This window comes from Neodiprion lecontei, chromosome 2, assembly GCF_021901455.1.
Source record: "Neodiprion lecontei isolate iyNeoLeco1 chromosome 2, iyNeoLeco1.1, whole genome shotgun sequence".
Taxonomy (NCBI): Eukaryota; Metazoa; Arthropoda; class Insecta; order Hymenoptera; family Diprionidae; genus Neodiprion; species Neodiprion lecontei.
In genome coordinates this window covers 2,620,185-2,637,483 of record NC_060261.1, presented here as the reverse complement: position 1 = coordinate 2,637,483, position 17,299 = coordinate 2,620,185, and the positions used below count along the sequence as shown (strand labels likewise).

Here is a 17,299-nt window from a genome sequence, read left to right as displayed (position 1 = left end):
TTTTTTTTTTTATTTTGTATTTAAATTGTGGATGTTCTTAGATAAATAAATCAATAAATGAATAGTTTGTCATACTGAAATTTTATTACCTCCCAAATTTAAACACTATTGTGGAGCTTTTCTAAGTACCATGTCCAAAGTACGTTAAATTTGTTTGCTTGGGCCTCAGCCATAAACATGGCTTCAGCAGCATACATTGTGTGTGTAAATGGTTGGCAGGTGTCGAGTCATGCATTTTGAAGTACTGTATTCAGTTGCATCGGTAATAAATACAATGAATAATGCTCTAAAGTCGCGCCGTTTGAAAACTCGTCAATTTTCTGTCCTATTGGCCGCCAGTTATTTCTTCTTTTTTTCTTCTCACAAATGCGTGTAAAAAAAAAAGTAACGTAGATTGGATAAGCGCGTGTGTGCCAGTGAAATCGTATGTGTATCATACGCATGGTACATACAGCTACCAGCAGGGTTCAGTATCTCGCAGCTAGCCGAGAAACAACAATATCCCTTCTTTTGTGCAGTGTACGTAAGTGTATGTTCAATACTTGTCCCAAGTTTCGTGCAGAACGAGATGACGTTAGTTAATTACTTAAGTAATTAATTAATTAATAGTTTGAAAATGCCAGAGATGAGACTAGTTTCGTTCTCGACCGGTAAAAACGACGCGGGAATACAACGTGCTAAAGGTTATAATTAGATGATTATTTATTTTGAACGGATTCACATTATATAGGCATTTGTGGTATGGTCACCTGTTAGGTGGTAAAAAATAAAGAGACAACACGTAACAAAGAGATGCGAATGGGCAGCAACGATATTTCCTTGTCGTGTTTGTGGAAATCCCCCGAGTCGTTGATATGTAAACCTCATTTCATATTTCGCATGTCGTCGATCGTGGTTCGGCAATAATGCCAAGAGATGGCGCAGTTTTCAGCCTATATACCTGCAACCCATAATGCATTGAGCTACGGCATGTGCCTTTCTGTGTCGGCCATTTTGTAGTTTCCTTGAGAAATTGTGTTGAGTTGATTCTTCTCCTCGGTAAGATTTCTTTAAATAATAAAACGTCGCAGTACGTTATTATTTGAATGACGTAGATAATCGGATTCGCGTGTTTTCGCCTGATTATTATACCGTCGAAACATACTAATAGGGTGCGTGTCTCCACGCAGCGGTGCGCCCGCGGGGTCCGTAGTTGCGAGAAGAAACGAGTAAACGAAGCTGGCTGGTGAGCAGCCTATCGATAAAGGCACATGGAATCCGGGATTGTTTCGAAATGAATGGTGATTTCAGCAATGACACTTACTAAACATAAGTGGGCTAGAGCCAGTTGTCACTGTGTATTCGTATTCTTCAATACCCAGCCGCAATACGATTCTATATTTGGCCAGTCACATCCAACATATTGCATATCTTCTCTTTTCAAAATTCTTATCTCCAACTACGGGACCTTTTTATTTGAATACTATCGACGGGACACTACACGTTTACACGATTTGAATTTTAATTATTTAACGTCAATTATCAACCAACAATTATACCAAACTTACAGTATGGTTGTTCATTTTCACCAGACAGTGTTCACTCTTCGACTAACGCATAGCAATATTCAGGGGGAAAAAGTATTCTATTAAGCCGCGTGCACACACATGCATCTGTTCAAACATTTTTCTCCCTGTTCCTGTACACCGATGATTTAAAATTAAATTTCATCATTCGTTCAACGCCTTGTTCGAATATCTGATTAACCTTCTTGGTTCATTCAAAACGTTTATCCGACATTCTTGTTGCGCTGTTCTAGGGTACGTGTACATGAATGGGGACATTGGGAAGCTCCCATCAGGGGCGGGATACCCAACCACCCCTGAGTCCCTGGGTACAGTGGGGGGTGCACCAACCAACAGTACAACCGGCCTAGATTACAGCGTCATGAACGGAGGTCCTAGTACAGAATTGATGTTAGAACAAGGTGCTAGCAGCCTAAGTCCGGCGCAGCAACATGCCATGAACATGGGAGGGGCAGCTGCTTACAGTCCGATCGACATTACGGCGCTCGGAGAGGCCTCTGCCTCCATCGGATCACTCGCCGACGTCTCCATGCCCGGCATACCTCTTGACCAATTGAAACAGATGCTCTCTTCGCAGCTCGAATACTACTTCTCCAGGTAGTAGGCAATCTTTGAAGTCACACCAAAAACATAATACATCTTCAAACTGTATGATGACGCATCAGAGTTTCCTACGTATTATATCATAGTTTGTCAGTTTATTTCAATTTTTGCCATATCAGAATACAAACATACACTGTACATGTCAGCAAAACTTACCCGAAACCTTTGTTGTAATTTGAGCTGAATACTTATGCGTCAGATTTTGCAGTTGAACTACTCTTCTTTTCTTCGTACGTTTATATGTGTGTGTGTATATAATTCATTTAAAATGGATATATTCATTTATTGATGTCTGATTTATACAAATTCTGATTGACCTTTGGTTCTCTCCGCTAAATATTTATTCACGCGGATTCTTAGAACTGATAAAGAGTTGCTGGTAAAATGTAATCGATTCATTCATTGTTTATTTGAAATCGTACAAGTTTAAAAATTCCGTTATTATCAAAGTCTAACCATGGTGAAAATTAAGCTCTGGCTACTACAATTATCGGTAAATTTATTAAATATTTAGAATTTCAGAGAAGATATCTTGGATCACAAAATTGGATTAACTGTTTGAACTATGGAGTTCACTAAAAATCCTAAGTTCCTGGTTGATTAGTATACCTGGAGCAGCCCTCCACAAATAAGAATAAAAAATCAAATTTCGTTAGTTCAAAAGGACAGTTAGATTCATATAATCTGGTTGGTGGAGAATGACAGATATTTACTTCTAACAATCCTTCATAACTCATCAAGAATATATCCATTTCCGTGTTTACAATTTGCGTGACTACATAATTTCTTTGATGGTTAACTTTGTGCATTTTATGTTTTTTTTTTCTTTAACTGTGTCGATTTTCTTCCAACTTTTTTTTCGTGATTAGAACTATTCTTCAACTGTGTGAGGAGATAAAAATGTGTTCATCAAAGATGAGTTTCTGTAATTATTTAATTTGAAAACTTTTGAACTCAAGTGGTCTGCGCCATGTTTACTCAACACATTTCAAGTTGAAAATATTATGGGTCAACTGATAGTTTCCGGCTCACAAGGCCCATGGCAAGGACACTTATTTGCTTTGAATTAAAGCCATCACATATGCATGAATAAATAAGCAAAAAACTCACCAACATTAACTTGTGAACATCAAAATGCTCGTTTACACTAATATTCCATCATATTGATCTCTTCAAATCGTTCTCTCATTATTTTCTCTTAGCACTTGCTTCAAAATCACAAATTTTATTTGTAGCAGTTTATTTTATAGCTTATCACAATCCAAATTTGATTTTAAGGTATCTGTAACTTGGCTCTTTGGAGTCATTGCAAGGCGATTAGAAAATTGCATCATACAATGAATACCTCTCTATTTTAGTAAATTTGCTGGATTTATTTTCTTCTTGTAACTTGTAACTGCTGTTAAATAAAGAATAACATAACGTTATTGCAAGTTTGTACATAAATTTATTTTTACTTAACAGAAAATTTATTCCACAAAACTGAATACAGTATGGTCTACATGCACACAGTGAAAAAGACGATAAAAATTTAATCTACACTGCTAACGATTTGTTATTCGAACTTACACAGTGTTACAATGCAGTGACCTTGTATTTCTATATGATGGATTACAGTAAAGCACACTGAGGTCTCGAATTGCTGAATTATAATTACCACTAACTGATTATCGTATCGAATGCATGTATTGTTCTATCGATACAAAAATAGAAAGTCACACGTTAATTTGACTAAATAATTTTTTAATTTTTCAGAGAGAACCTAGCCAACGATACATATTTATTATCTCAAATGGATAACGATCAGTATGTACCAATATGGACAGTAGCAAATTTTAACCAAGTCAAGAAGCTAACTAAAGATATCAAACTCATAACGGAGGTACTGAGAGAGTCTCCCAATGTCCAAGTGGACGAAGAAGGGCAGAAAGTAAGACCCAATCATAAACGGTGCATCGTTATTCTACGCGAAATACCGGATAGTACTCCACTGGACGACGTTAAGGTAAGCTTACATACATTTTTATTTTTTTTTCCCCATCCATTGTTTGGATTGTTGTGTAATAGAATATTTAGGCAAAATTCATTTTAGACGCATCTTTCCGAGTAACAAGATCAATTCTTTACAATGATTCACAGCTGAGCGCACAAACAGGAAAGCTAGGCAGTTTAATAATTAATCGCTGAGTTTACGGATGCATCAAATTAAGTTGTTAGTTTGTTGTGCAACAATGACCTTTTTTTTATTTTTTTTTTTTTTTTGTTTTTTTTTTCATTATAGAACACCACAATTCGTGACACTTTTTTTAATATACCAGTTACGGCAAGTGCGTAAATGTTATTTCATTTGAGACAAACAATTGCGAATATTGCGATTAAAGTAACTGATTTTTATGAATCAAATGATACTTTTAATTACTGATGGCTTAATGCATCTAGAAAATATCTCAATGTCATCGGCATCGTATCGAGTTCTACCGATAATATTACTTTTTCATAGGTATGAATACGTGGAAATCACTTTTCAACCTTCTTGTGGGTGCTTTTAGCGATTAAATAGGGAGATCTCCGTTTGCCAAACAAGCAAAAAATGTTTGACTAATATTTTTATATCTCTTGGTGCATTTTGTAGGCACACTATTCATACCCAATTAAATTTCACTTGATCTTGTTGAACACTTTTTTTTATCAATTATTTATTCTCTTTTTTTTTTGAGTCTAACAATCAACCAATTATTCTCCAATCAACTTTAATTGAATATGGTATTTGACATATAGTATTATTATTTCAGAATTTATTCTCAGGAGAGGGATGTCCTAGACTCATTTCGTGTGAGTTTGCACATAATAGCTCCTGGTATGTGACTTTTGAATCCGATGAAGATGCTCAAAAGGCTTATAGGTTTCTACGTGAAGAGGTTCGAGAATTTCAGGTAATTATTTCCCTCATATTTAATTCGTATCGACGTATTTCATATCCGTATAAGTGAATGACAGTGCTCATCACGCTGCAAGTACACCTCTGAAATAGAAGCAGATGAAACGATATTAAAAATTCTTTTATTCGACACAGGGAAAGCCTATTATGGCTCGCATAAAAGCTAAACCAATGAACAGGCTACCTATCCCAGCAGTTACTGGCGTTGGTGGGATTAAAAATGGATATCGGACTACTCCGCCTCCTCCGCCAGTTTATGATCCAAGCAACTACCCACCTGGTCAACAGCGATTTATGTATACAACAAACGGCAATGCAATGCCGCAAACTACTATGCCACCGTATGCAAATCCAGTTATCTATGTAAGTATGAAAATTTTCTTACTCAACGCTCTAAGAAAATATCGAGAGCTACAGTTTTGATCGACAGTCGTGAGCACACATGAGTTTGGACAAACATATTGCAAGATCCTTGGTGGATTGAATGTTCATATTTCTAAAGTGATTGTGGAACGTGTCGCAATTAAAAAAAAAACCTTTATAGTCGTCTGTATCATCAATTTGAGAGTACTATAATACCACATCCTCGTTTTTAGCACCAGCCATTTTATCCTGCTGGTATGATACCTTGGACTCACGGCAGTCCCACCGCTTATTTTGATATGGGTGTGTTTACGATGAACGGAATGGCGCCACATGGTTCATTCAAACCACATAATACAAGATTCACTCCTAGAAACAGGTAAACGAAATTGAGTTAGCACTTCGATTGTCAGATTGCAACAGACTGCAAAACTGCGTATAACCCACGAATGAAAACTTTGTAATTTTTTCATAGAAATTTTGTTAATCATGGGGCGTTTAAGATGATAATTTGAATTCTGTAGAAATAAACAAAGGAATGGATCTGAGAGAGGAGGTTTAATGGACAGTGGAGGTGGAGGAGGAATGGGCTCCGCAGGCCGATCTAACCATCCTCTGATAAGTGGTGGAGGAGGAGGAGGTGGTAGCAGCGGAGGAGGAGGAGGAAGTGGTGCTGGTGGTGGTGGTGGAGGAAGCGGAGGAGGAGGTGGTGGTGGCGGAGGAGGCGGAGGGGGGGGTCCAATGGTATCTGGTACAAGCACATCGGCTTCTTCGTTAAGCTTGCCACCAATGAAGCCAACATCCTCATCTTCCTATCAGACTGGCACAAAGTTCCACTCTTCCCATGCGACAACGTTGTCGGGAGGAGAGCCTCCTCAGTTCAGTAGCAGCAGCAGTGGAAACAACAGCAGCAGCAGCAGTGGCGGCAGTCACGTCAAGGCATTGATAGAGAACGATGCTCAGGGAATGGACTCGCCTATTCAGTTTCCCCGCCATCGTACACATCGCAGGCCCAAAGACCAAGACGCAATGTCAAAGGCGAGCAGTAACCCGCTTCCACCGATAAGAGAGTCCAATATAGCTAACAATTCTCAACACAATCGTGGCGTACAGTTTGACTTGGAAGCAGCAGCCTTCCCACCACTTCCTGGCCTGGATGCTGATCCTGCCAAGCTGCACACCGCCTCAACGGAGACCGCCGCAACCGATAGTTTGCAATCGCACTGGGAGAACAGGCTTTCAGACGTTGTAAAAGGTACTGCCAAGCTGAAAAGCACAAAAGATAAAGAGCCGACAGCAGGGGGTGTCGGTCAACAGTATCAACAGCACCAGGAGCAACAACATCAACAACAACAACAACAACAACAACAACAACAACAACAACAACAGACCAGCAACAGCAGCAGGTCCGCAAGTCCTGGGTCAAGCACAGGAGGCCCGTCGTCGTCCGGTACCTTAGAGGCTGTCGCCAATTCTGGCTCATCGTTGGCAGCACCCACCACCTCCACAGTCTCAAACTCCAATTCCTCTGCCAGCAACACTGACTCTACAGACATCGCTCTCAGCACGATCACTCTCACTCCCCCGTCATCTCCCGATAAGTGAGTGCGCTTTATTCTTACACAGTAATTACACGCTCGGCACGTGCATTCATGCATATGTAAGTGTATACCTCTCCGCTCTCTGTATACGACTTACGTATGTATGCAACGCATGTGTTTATGTCTATACATGAATATATTTCTCTTAATCACTCGCTCCCTCACACTCTCATCGTTCTCTCTCTCTTTCTCTCTCTCTCTCTTTCTCTCTCTCTCTCTCTTTCTCTCTCTCTCTCTCTCTCTCTTTCTCTCTCTCTCTCTCTCTCTTTCTACGGAATGCAACTACGAATTTAATTTAACTTTCAGAGTATTCTTTACGAAATTATTGCTATTACTATTATGATTATGATTACTATTATTATTATTAGTAATTTTACTTTTGATTGCTTTTGATAGTTTCTCCCCCCAACCCTTCTTGTATTTGTTTTCTTTTTTCTCCTTTTTTTTTTATCACTATTTACAATAATAATCGAAGATAAAATTTAATAAACATGTGTATAAGCACATATACATATCTACATATGCACATTCACGTATATATATGTATTCTATAATATGTATATATGTATGTTAATACACTCAATAAGGCAGAAACGAAAGGGAAAATATGTATAAAAGTAGTATACAAGCACATAGTTTGGAGGCTGAGGCTATGCTGAGTTGTGTTAAATGTTTTGTTTGGCTGTGTTATGTGCTACTACATGCTGATATTGTGGATGTGCTGAACGTACCACATATTTAGATACATATATATATATAACCCTTATATATATATATATCACCCTTGTACACTCAATAATGGAACGTGCAGTAAACAAAGCAAAACACGTACGCTTTACGCATATATGGATGTAAAAAATTTATGAAAAATGGAAAAATGAAAGAAATTAAGAGACGTACAAAGGAGTTCCTGCACGACTCTCAGGAGTGATTCCGCTGTTGCTGCTCTACTGCCCATATGTGTCGGTTAAATATTAGATATGATGCGTGTCCGGTTTTATTGATTTGCCATTCTTGATTAATATCTAATTTGTCTTTGACAATTACTGTTGTCGTTGTCAATATTTACTTTTTCTGTTTCTTTTCTCTTTGTTTTTTTTTTTTTTTGTTTTATTTTTTATTTTTTTTTATTTTGTTAGTTTCACAGAATTACTTCTCGTCTTCATTATGTTATTTTTATTGTTTACGTTTTATTCCCTTTAATCCCTGTATCCCTGTAATGATAGTTACATACAATATCAGGGATGGTGACATTTGCATAAACGCAAGTTTTTCGTCCGCTCGAAGTAAATAATAGGTGCACTGTGATTGTTCCTAATTCTAGAATAACAAATAACGAAGAGAAAGGAAATGGCAATTAAAGTCTGCAAACAATTACATCAGACCTAGTATAAAAATGTTGGAACAACCGTGTTTTTTTTTTTTTTTTTTTTTCCCCCCTTCATTTCTTCTTACACAAGATAGTCGACAACAAATATCCACTGCTAAACGTATAAATGACGCGCTGGTTATACATATATTAATATTAAATTAATAATATAACATAAATGTCACAAAAAAAAAAAAAAAATCCAAAAAATAATAAAAAAGCGACAAACAAAAAGTGTATGAATATATGCGAGAATGCATTCAGTACTACGTGGCGGCACAACGCACAGGTTTCTTCTCCTATGCAGGTTGGGTATCAAGTGCCTGTACTGTTGCTACACATGAACAATACTTGAGGACTACTATAATATTCAGGATTCTTTAATATTATTATTATTATTACTATTATTATTATTATTGTATTAATGTTATTATTAATTGTTCGGTTTCAAGTTACTTTTAAAGGCATTTTGATTAAAGTTTTAGTTTTTAATATCAATAATTATTAAGCTGTAATTTTCGACGAGTAAAAAAAAAAAAAAAAAAAATACATTAAAAAAACAGAAAGCATGGTTCATTATTATTTGGTCGTGACTATAGGTAGAATCATTGTCAATGAAAGTAAATAAACGATGTGTATACTGGTTTGTTAACCGTATGTGTTACAACCTTGCAAGACCCATTCCCTAAAAGACACAAAAACAAACCTTTGCTACTATTTGTTGGAGGAAAAAAAAAAAAAAAAAAAAAATTAGAGAAAAGTTATTTATTGTGCGGTATTGCCAAACTCCGCAATTATCGTGCATGCCTTTTTTTTTTTATTTCTTTTCTTTTTGTAAAGCACCCTGTTTTCTTTTTTTTTCTTTTTCTTGTCTCTTACTTTTTGTATCTGTTGAATTTTTATTTTATTTTTTTTCTTCGAATTACCTTGTTATTATGATTCGTATATGCACGTCTTCCTGGTAAAGTTCCTATATTACTGTAATACACCGCTGACAGATTTGTAAAGACTGATGACTCAAACATGGTGAACGGCGTGGATGAGGCTATTAGTACAAATCCACATGCGACGGAGGATGTTGAACCGGTAACCAGCTGCAGCTGCAACGTCTCTTCTACGCACCAGAGTAACCAGATACAATCAGGAGTGACGTCGAGCTCTCTTATAGTAAGCGATTAATTCGATTACGTTAACAAATTTCGTCCGTTAATTGATGATTATATTGAAAATTTGCTACTTTTTAAATGTCTTTGTCGATTTTTTGTACAAATATAATATTTTTCTGTATATCAAATATGTAACATTAATACGAATTTTGCTTATTTTTCCTCATCAGGATCTCACCAGGCCGAGCTATGCTCAAGTAGCGCAACATTGCCGGGAACTACGTTGTACAAAACACAAAACTGATGAGAAGGATGGAAATATGTAAGGCTGATATGTAAGTAGAAGTTTTATTTCATTGGACATATACGACAATTGTTAGTCTAATGTTCTGTTTTATTTTATTTTTTTTAATCATTTGTTGAGTTTAAACTGTGGTGAATTTGTAATTTTTTTTTTTTTGTTTTTTTTTCCCCCTGACGTCTTATTTCATTTACTCAGATCATTCATTTATACAGTTGTATATACTCTTACAGATTTCACTGCAATCAATTTCAATAATTAGCAGTTACATGCACCTGAAAATGGGTTGGACGGGTCGTTTGCCAGCCGCTTTAATCTTAAAGCGAGTATGGTAGGCATTGAAAAAACAAATAACAAAGAAAAGATTATAAGAAAAATGAGAAACGAACTTTTTACATTGTATACAGTGACTTTGCCTATATTATACTAATTGTGGCATCGATAAACGACAAATGATAAACGAGAAGAAAAATCATAAAACTAAAGGAGAAAAATACAAAAAAAATTAAAACAGCAGACAAAAAAAAATATATATATATAAAACCAAAAAAAAAAAAATAATAATAATTCAACAAAAACCAAGTATTCAAGGAAACAGTAATTTTTCCCTTACAATTAAGAAAATAATATTAATTGCTGACAGGATAATACACTGTGTAGGAGAGTGTCGTCGGTACTTTGGTTCTTTCATTTCGGAGGTATATATTAGTTGAAATTTGTTTCGATTTTTAAAAAAATCTTGAGTGAATACAACGCCTTTAATATATTTATTTGGAAAATAAATTTACTTCTTTTCACACAAATTATCGGGCCGTAACTATAAAATGTTCACTACCTTCGTGCCAAATCTTGACACTTGTTTACAGCTTGTATGTTTTACAACATATAACTTTGGCCAATCGTCTTTCTGTAACAATTTTGAGTAATTCATATTTATATTCCATATAGGGATAAAGTTCAACTTCATGTTTGCTGTCAATTTACCTTCTCGACATTTGTTGTTCAGTTCAAAGTAGGAAACGAATTTGAAGCAGTTTAAATCTATTAAATTTTCATTTTTTCTTTTTTTTTTCTTTTTTTTTTTTTTACCTCATATATTCCAAAGTTCTCCTGTCACGTTGATACGAAAGAGGAAAAAGGTCTTGTAATTTCCAGAATGTCAGCGATATGGTTCTGCTTATAGCAATTTTCTTTGCTCATGTAGTTATAAAAAATTTCAACCAACCAGATTGGCGTTGACGATGATATGTACATATATATATATATGTGTATGTATGCACATAAATAGACATTATACCCTTTTAGCATCCATGCAACCGTTTTTTTTTTTTTTTTTCTCGTAAATATTTCCCAACAATATTTTATCGCCTTTTCAATGGTTATACGCTATGTTGGAATTATTTTGCTACAACACGTATATTTCACACCTTATGAACATTTCATTAATTCCAATAAAATTCAATTAGTAACAACGTAAAGAATTTGATTTGAAATAAAAAATAACGTTAACTTCAAAACCATTCGTGTCTTTTAAAGAAGAAAAAAAAAAAACTAAACTCTTGGTTGATTTGGGACGCTAGGGTGTTTTGGCGCCGAACGAGTTGAACTTTTGCGACGGATATAAAAAAAGTAATTGTTACTTGCTATTATGGGCATTATAATTGGCGTCACGTGTGGGGAATTAGTTATATCTTAGCTCGATATTATTACTTGTTATGGACATTCTGGAAAGTAGTTTCTTTTTTCTTTATCTCGAACATGCAAATTGTAATACTAAACAATTTCAAATATATCATGATAACTTTACTGCCGTTATAGACCCTTGTTACGGCACTGTTTTATTTTCTAATGATATATTGTTGAAGAAATTCATAATAAAAAATTAAAGAATATCAGACGACGTAGATTTATGCTTTAGCAAGTAACATGATAATTATACCAATATTAATATTAATAATAATAAATAATAACAATAGTAATAACAATAATAACAATAATAATATTAATAATAATATTAATAATAATAATAATAATAACAATAATAATAATATTGATAATGGTAATGATATAAAAAGAAGAAGAAAACGAAAAAAGATTACAAAAAAAGATGTCACGAAAATGGTATTTGAGCACACAAATAAGTGCCTCAAGTGTTGTGTATATTACAGGAGCTTGGCTTTAGATGTTATACATAATTATATGTAACTACATAATATAATAGTTAAGAGCGCATATGATATATTTGTTACTGATATGCATGCAGAATTAAGGTTGCTGAAAGATTGAGAAAACAAAACAAAAATGCTGGAAAAGAAAACAAACAAACGAACAAACAAACAAAAACACGAGAAGAAACAATCTCCTGCATAAAATGAATTACCGTTGTATGTAATTGATATTTTAAGTTTAAACAAGCTATGCTGCCTTTTAATTTTCTTTTATATTTCAAACAATTGTTCGCGCCTACAAACAATCGTACATTGAGAGATGTAACTAAATTAATAGTCAGCTGAAAACTGATATATGTATTAGTTGTTTCAGTTTCACATTTTGGTGCTGTAGGCGATTTAGTATAAAAAGAGGAATAAGCGAAAATAAAAAATAAATAAAAAAAATAAATAAATAAATAATAGGTCCCTCAGCTTTGGCCCAGTTTTTATTCATATAATAATAATTATTAGATGAAAAAAAAAAAAAAAAACTTATAAGATATCTTTTGGGTCGTTTACACACAAATATAAATATATATATATACATATATACTACCACACCCGCATTAACACAACAAAGAGAAACGCAGAAAGAAAGAAAAATACAAAAAAAAAAAAAAAAAAAAAAAAAACAACAAACGAACAAAAATAACAAAAAGAAGAAGAAGTCGCAGCGAGTTGTATAATAAAGGCTGGTTTATGCGTAAAAGTAATCGATTAAGAATGAATAAATAAATAATTAAACTTGTTGTTTAATCATAAATTAAATAACACTCTAACTATGTGTGGGCGTGTGCGTGCCTCTGTGTGTGCGTGCGTGTGCGTGTGTGTGTGTACACTTAATTAACTAAAAGTTGACAAAACTTTTCACCGACAACGTTGTTTTCATCCTATAAAGCTGGCTCTGCATTTTTTTTTTAAGTACAAATTTTTTTTTCTTTTTTTTTTGTGCTTTATACCTGTACATACAGTGTTTTTCAGTGGAACGCAAAATCTTTCTAGTTTATTTTTATTTATGTTTTCGCTTCTTCGCGTGGAAGTTTTCGTAATTTTTGAATAACTAGGAATATGGGGTGAAAAGTTTGACGAAGGGGGAAAAAAAAAAAACAACAACAACAACAGAAACCGCGTCCGATGAAATTATTTGTACGAAAATTTGTTTCAATTGAGAATTTATTTCAAACACATGAGGATAAATGATAATTCGATTCGTGTTCAACGTAACATGGCTTGCCGCAATTTATGACGTAGCACGAGACTTTGATTTTGATTCATCTTTTATATTTTGTTAGTTTTTTTTTTTTTTTCTTTTTCTCTCTTTTTTTTGTGCATAATTAATTTGTTACTGTTCAAAACGACAGTGCTACCTTGATCGATATTGTGGCTGGCAGTTATTAATTCAATCATCAACTGGCTCAAACTGTGATTAGAATATAGCCCCCCCCTCTCTACCTACCGAGAAACACAAAATGGAAAAAAAAAAAAACTATAATGTACTATTTCATAGGCTACAGGCCTTAAAAGTCTGATTTTTTTTTAATTACTATGAAAATGTGTATTATAATATGTGATCTAACGACGTTTGTTTATTATACTATGTAAAATGACAGATTTCGAAATTAAAAATTAACTACTGTTATCATTGGTTCAATTCTTATTTTCATTACTTCTAATCTGCTAAAATATTGAGACTAATAATTATTACACCTAGTAACATCTGATTTCTAGTTTTCATATTTAATTAATCTACCACTGATGTTACGAGCATTAAATTTGTTTGGGATTAAAAGAGTTACTGTATAAGTATCTAGTTTTTTTTTTTTTTCTCCCCCTCCCCCCTAAAGTTTGGAATATCGGTGCATTGTTGATGTGAAAATTAAATCATATATTCTTTTGATTTCAGTTAAGACCAGTAGATAGGGCAAAAACAAAATAAAAAGAAAAACATAATTAAATAAAAATCATCGCTGCTAAATTAAATAAATGAGACTGATAGAATTTGTTCCGCAAAACAGATAATAAACAGTAAAATGAATGAATGATTAAAACAGTTCAATGAAAATTACATGACATTTATATACAATTATCAACAAATATATAAAAAAATTCTTATTTGTGGTGTAAAGTAAAATAAGCCATTTTGCGAAATAAAGAGAAAAAAAGAAAGAAAAAAAAATTCATTTCGCAGCTAACAAATGACTGATTCTTGTAACTTTGAATTTCATTGAATCAAGTCAACCTGTGTCAAGAAATGTTAATTAATATTGTATCATGAATAGAAAATCTATAATATTTTTGTGTAATTTAATTTAATCCTGAGATTTTTGAGAATTTGAGCGATGCGAAAGTTTGACTTGTAAAATGAACGTTACTCGAATTATTGGACTTTCATATCGTAAATATTTGATATTGCGTCATCGTTTGAATGAACAATAGCTTGTTACGATTAAACAAAAAAAAAAAAAACGCTTTTAGATCAAATTTTTTGAACAAGTCATTAAGAGTTGAAAAGACATAAAGATTTTGTGCACTTTTGAATCAAAGTTTATTTTGGTTTAAAATAGATAATTCATGTGGTCACAAAATCCATACAATATGACGAGAGTGAATGAAATCACGCTTTTTCTTTCTCTAAATTATCTATTGTATATTTGTAGACTAAAGTTACATATTTATATATTAACGTATGAACAATTCATCATAGTTTAGCCAAATCAGGAGGAACGAGAAACAGAAAGAGCTAGAGGGAGTGAAAGAGCGTTGAAAAAAAAAAAAAAAGAAAAGAAAATGGTATGTTTATCAGCGTCAGATAACATCGACGAGTAACAAACCGAATTTCATCAAACAATGAAAACAAAAGTGAAGAAATTAATATGTGGGTGTGGAATTAAATGATTCAACTATATTAAAATGTAATCTGTGATTATGATGTTTCTGTAAAATAACCATAATTTTACGTTAGATAAAACGAGTAAAATTAGAGTATTCGAAAGCAGGGAATGCTTGGCATGATTTACTAGCTTAAGTTTATCCTAATTGAGGTTTTCATCGAACGAGAGTAAAAATCTGGCCAGCCTTTGGTGAGCCATTCATCGTTATCCCTGACTATTGGAAGTGAGAGAAAGAGAAAAAGAGAATAAGAGAAAGAGACAGAAAAGGAAACAGAATCCATTTGAAATTGATAGAATAATTATTCGTAATATTTAGAAAAGTTAAATCACTGACACACATTTTGTTATTGAAACTTAACAATATTCGTTTCACGGGTAAATTATTCATAATATACGAAAAGTATGTTTACCAATTAAATCAAGTTATGTTTTTAATTATTTCACAGTAGCTTAATATCTATTCATTATGTTTGTTGATATTAAAAAGTTTGTGGGTATTTTGAACTTGATTGTAAAACCAAATAAGATGAGGTATAGAAGTTCGGAATCTACACCTAGAATGATATACATATTCTCTAATCTATGGTTCGTTTTGACAGATATCCTAAAAAAACTTAGAAAAAACTATTTAGAAAAAAAATAAATAAATAAAAAAAAAACAATGAAAATAACAAATGTAACAATGTGAAGTAACGATCACAAACAGTCCTATTTACATGGCTACAAAATCACTGACTGTGTTTCCACTAGAGTAAGAGCATATCGATGCGAGGCAACTGAAAAGTATGTAGTCTAAAGTAATAAGATGGTATTTAAAGAGATATAATTTCAAATGGCTCAAGTTATTTTTATTTTTTACTTTATATTTCATGGACTGTGACTTTTTTTTCTAATCTTGTAAACGAGACTTGAGTTTTTTTTCCATGCATTGGAATAGATTTCCCATCCATTATTAAGATATTTAGTTTGAAAAGTTTGACTGTAGAATTTTTTTTCTACGAATAACCGGTGGACTAGAAAAAAGAAAAAAACTGTTATGAATTAACATGACGTATTCATGTACGAAACGAACTCGAAACTCTGGTGAAAAGACGGCCACTGTCGTTGAGAAAACATATTTTTATACCTTTGTTTAATATTGCTTTATATAAAGTGAAGTGTGTACGAATGTTATATGGGCTATTATTGTACATCAACATTACTACCTTATAACATGGTATTCAAATTAATTCGATACAAAATTAAACGGAATAGCTATGTATACTACTTAAAATAATTGGAATATAAAATTAATCACAATGCATTAGTTACATACCTATATATGTATACTACATATATAAATAAATATATGTATATATATGTATACATTTGTGACTATGAAATTTTTTGGTGTAACTATGATAATATATAAATGTATATATATATAAATGAAAGAAAGAAGTAAAAAGGAAAAAAAATAATATGAAATAAAATAAAAAATACAATTACCCATTACGCCCAACTTACAGATAAGCCCAACTTTGTACATAATATAAATAATGATACAAATAAATAGATATACATACCTAGCCTAACAGTGCGCTTTTACATATTTGATCTCTTATACGTTTCTCAGGATTTATCAAATATTTTTGGGTTTAAATTGATATGCTCTTAATTGGCGCGAGTTTCATTCATTTGAATGTTTCCGACCAATGAGATTCCTTACCGTAATGCTGCGAGGGCTACGAGTTACGACGGACGCCTCTCGCGACGGCAATTCGGTAGGCATCAGGCTCGTTCGATTGTTGCTTTGATCAGTGTTTTTAGATCAGCTAACAAATGATTATCAGAGAACTTCTTGTCATACAATGATCTTGACTTTATCTTAACGTATATTGTGATGGTAGACGGCTTCATTCAAATTCAGCGCGCAAATATATAATTAAACATATAACTGCTTCACCGGTGGATTTCGACCACGGAGTAGTAGGAAGAAGACAACACTCAGCGATAAAACTTGTACCCAGTTTTGCGGTAACGTAAGAAGAATTGTCTGAATGCGAGTTAAGCGCCTCTTACGGAAAAAGTGAAATTTTTGCTATACAATGTAAAAAAAAAATGAACGGTGGCGATCGTAACCTATAAACCTCCATGCTGTAAACATCCTCCGTAAATTCGTAAAATACGCATTTGAAGTGAGTGAAAACCAGTGAAAGCCGAGTAATTCCCGTTCCAACCTCAACCGACATTAAATTCGAGGAAAAGGTAGCAAACTGCGAATCGTAAGATCGCCGGGTGGAAGAGGGAGAGCGCCATACGGAATTACACCGCAAGAGACGCTTAAATCGCATCTTGAGAATTCCTCTTACG

General features: G+C 33.6%; 1 protein-coding gene across 1 annotated transcript; it reads left to right on the top strand.

The window, feature by feature from the left end:
• Positions 1-495: 495 nt before the first annotated feature.
• On the top strand, positions 496-11,457 carry LOC107216714 (la-related protein Larp4B). The gene is made up of 11 exons (XM_015653986.2): positions 496-683; positions 1,799-2,162; positions 3,924-4,173; positions 4,961-5,101; positions 5,242-5,469; positions 5,703-5,848; positions 5,994-6,091; positions 6,200-7,070; positions 9,438-9,606; positions 9,776-9,880; positions 10,080-11,457. Exons 1-10 carry the CDS (start codon positions 617-619, stop codon positions 9,869-9,871), a joined length of 2,430 nt encoding a protein of 809 aa, XP_015509472.2. The 5' UTR covers positions 496-616; the 3' UTR covers positions 9,872-9,880; positions 10,080-11,457.
• Positions 11,458-17,299: the final 5,842 nt, after the last annotated feature.

Coding starts and splice junctions, on each gene's coding strand:
- LOC107216714 (XM_015653986.2), top strand. CDS start 617: ATGCCAGAGATGAGACTAGTTTCGTTCTCGACCGGTAAAAACGACGCG. Junction 2,163..3,923: donor CTCGAATACTACTTCTCCAG/GTAGTAGGCAAT, acceptor TTAATTTTTCAG/AGAGAACCTAGCCAACGATA. Junction 4,174..4,960: donor CTCCACTGGACGACGTTAAG/GTAAGCTTACAT, acceptor TTATTATTTCAG/AATTTATTCTCAGGAGAGGG.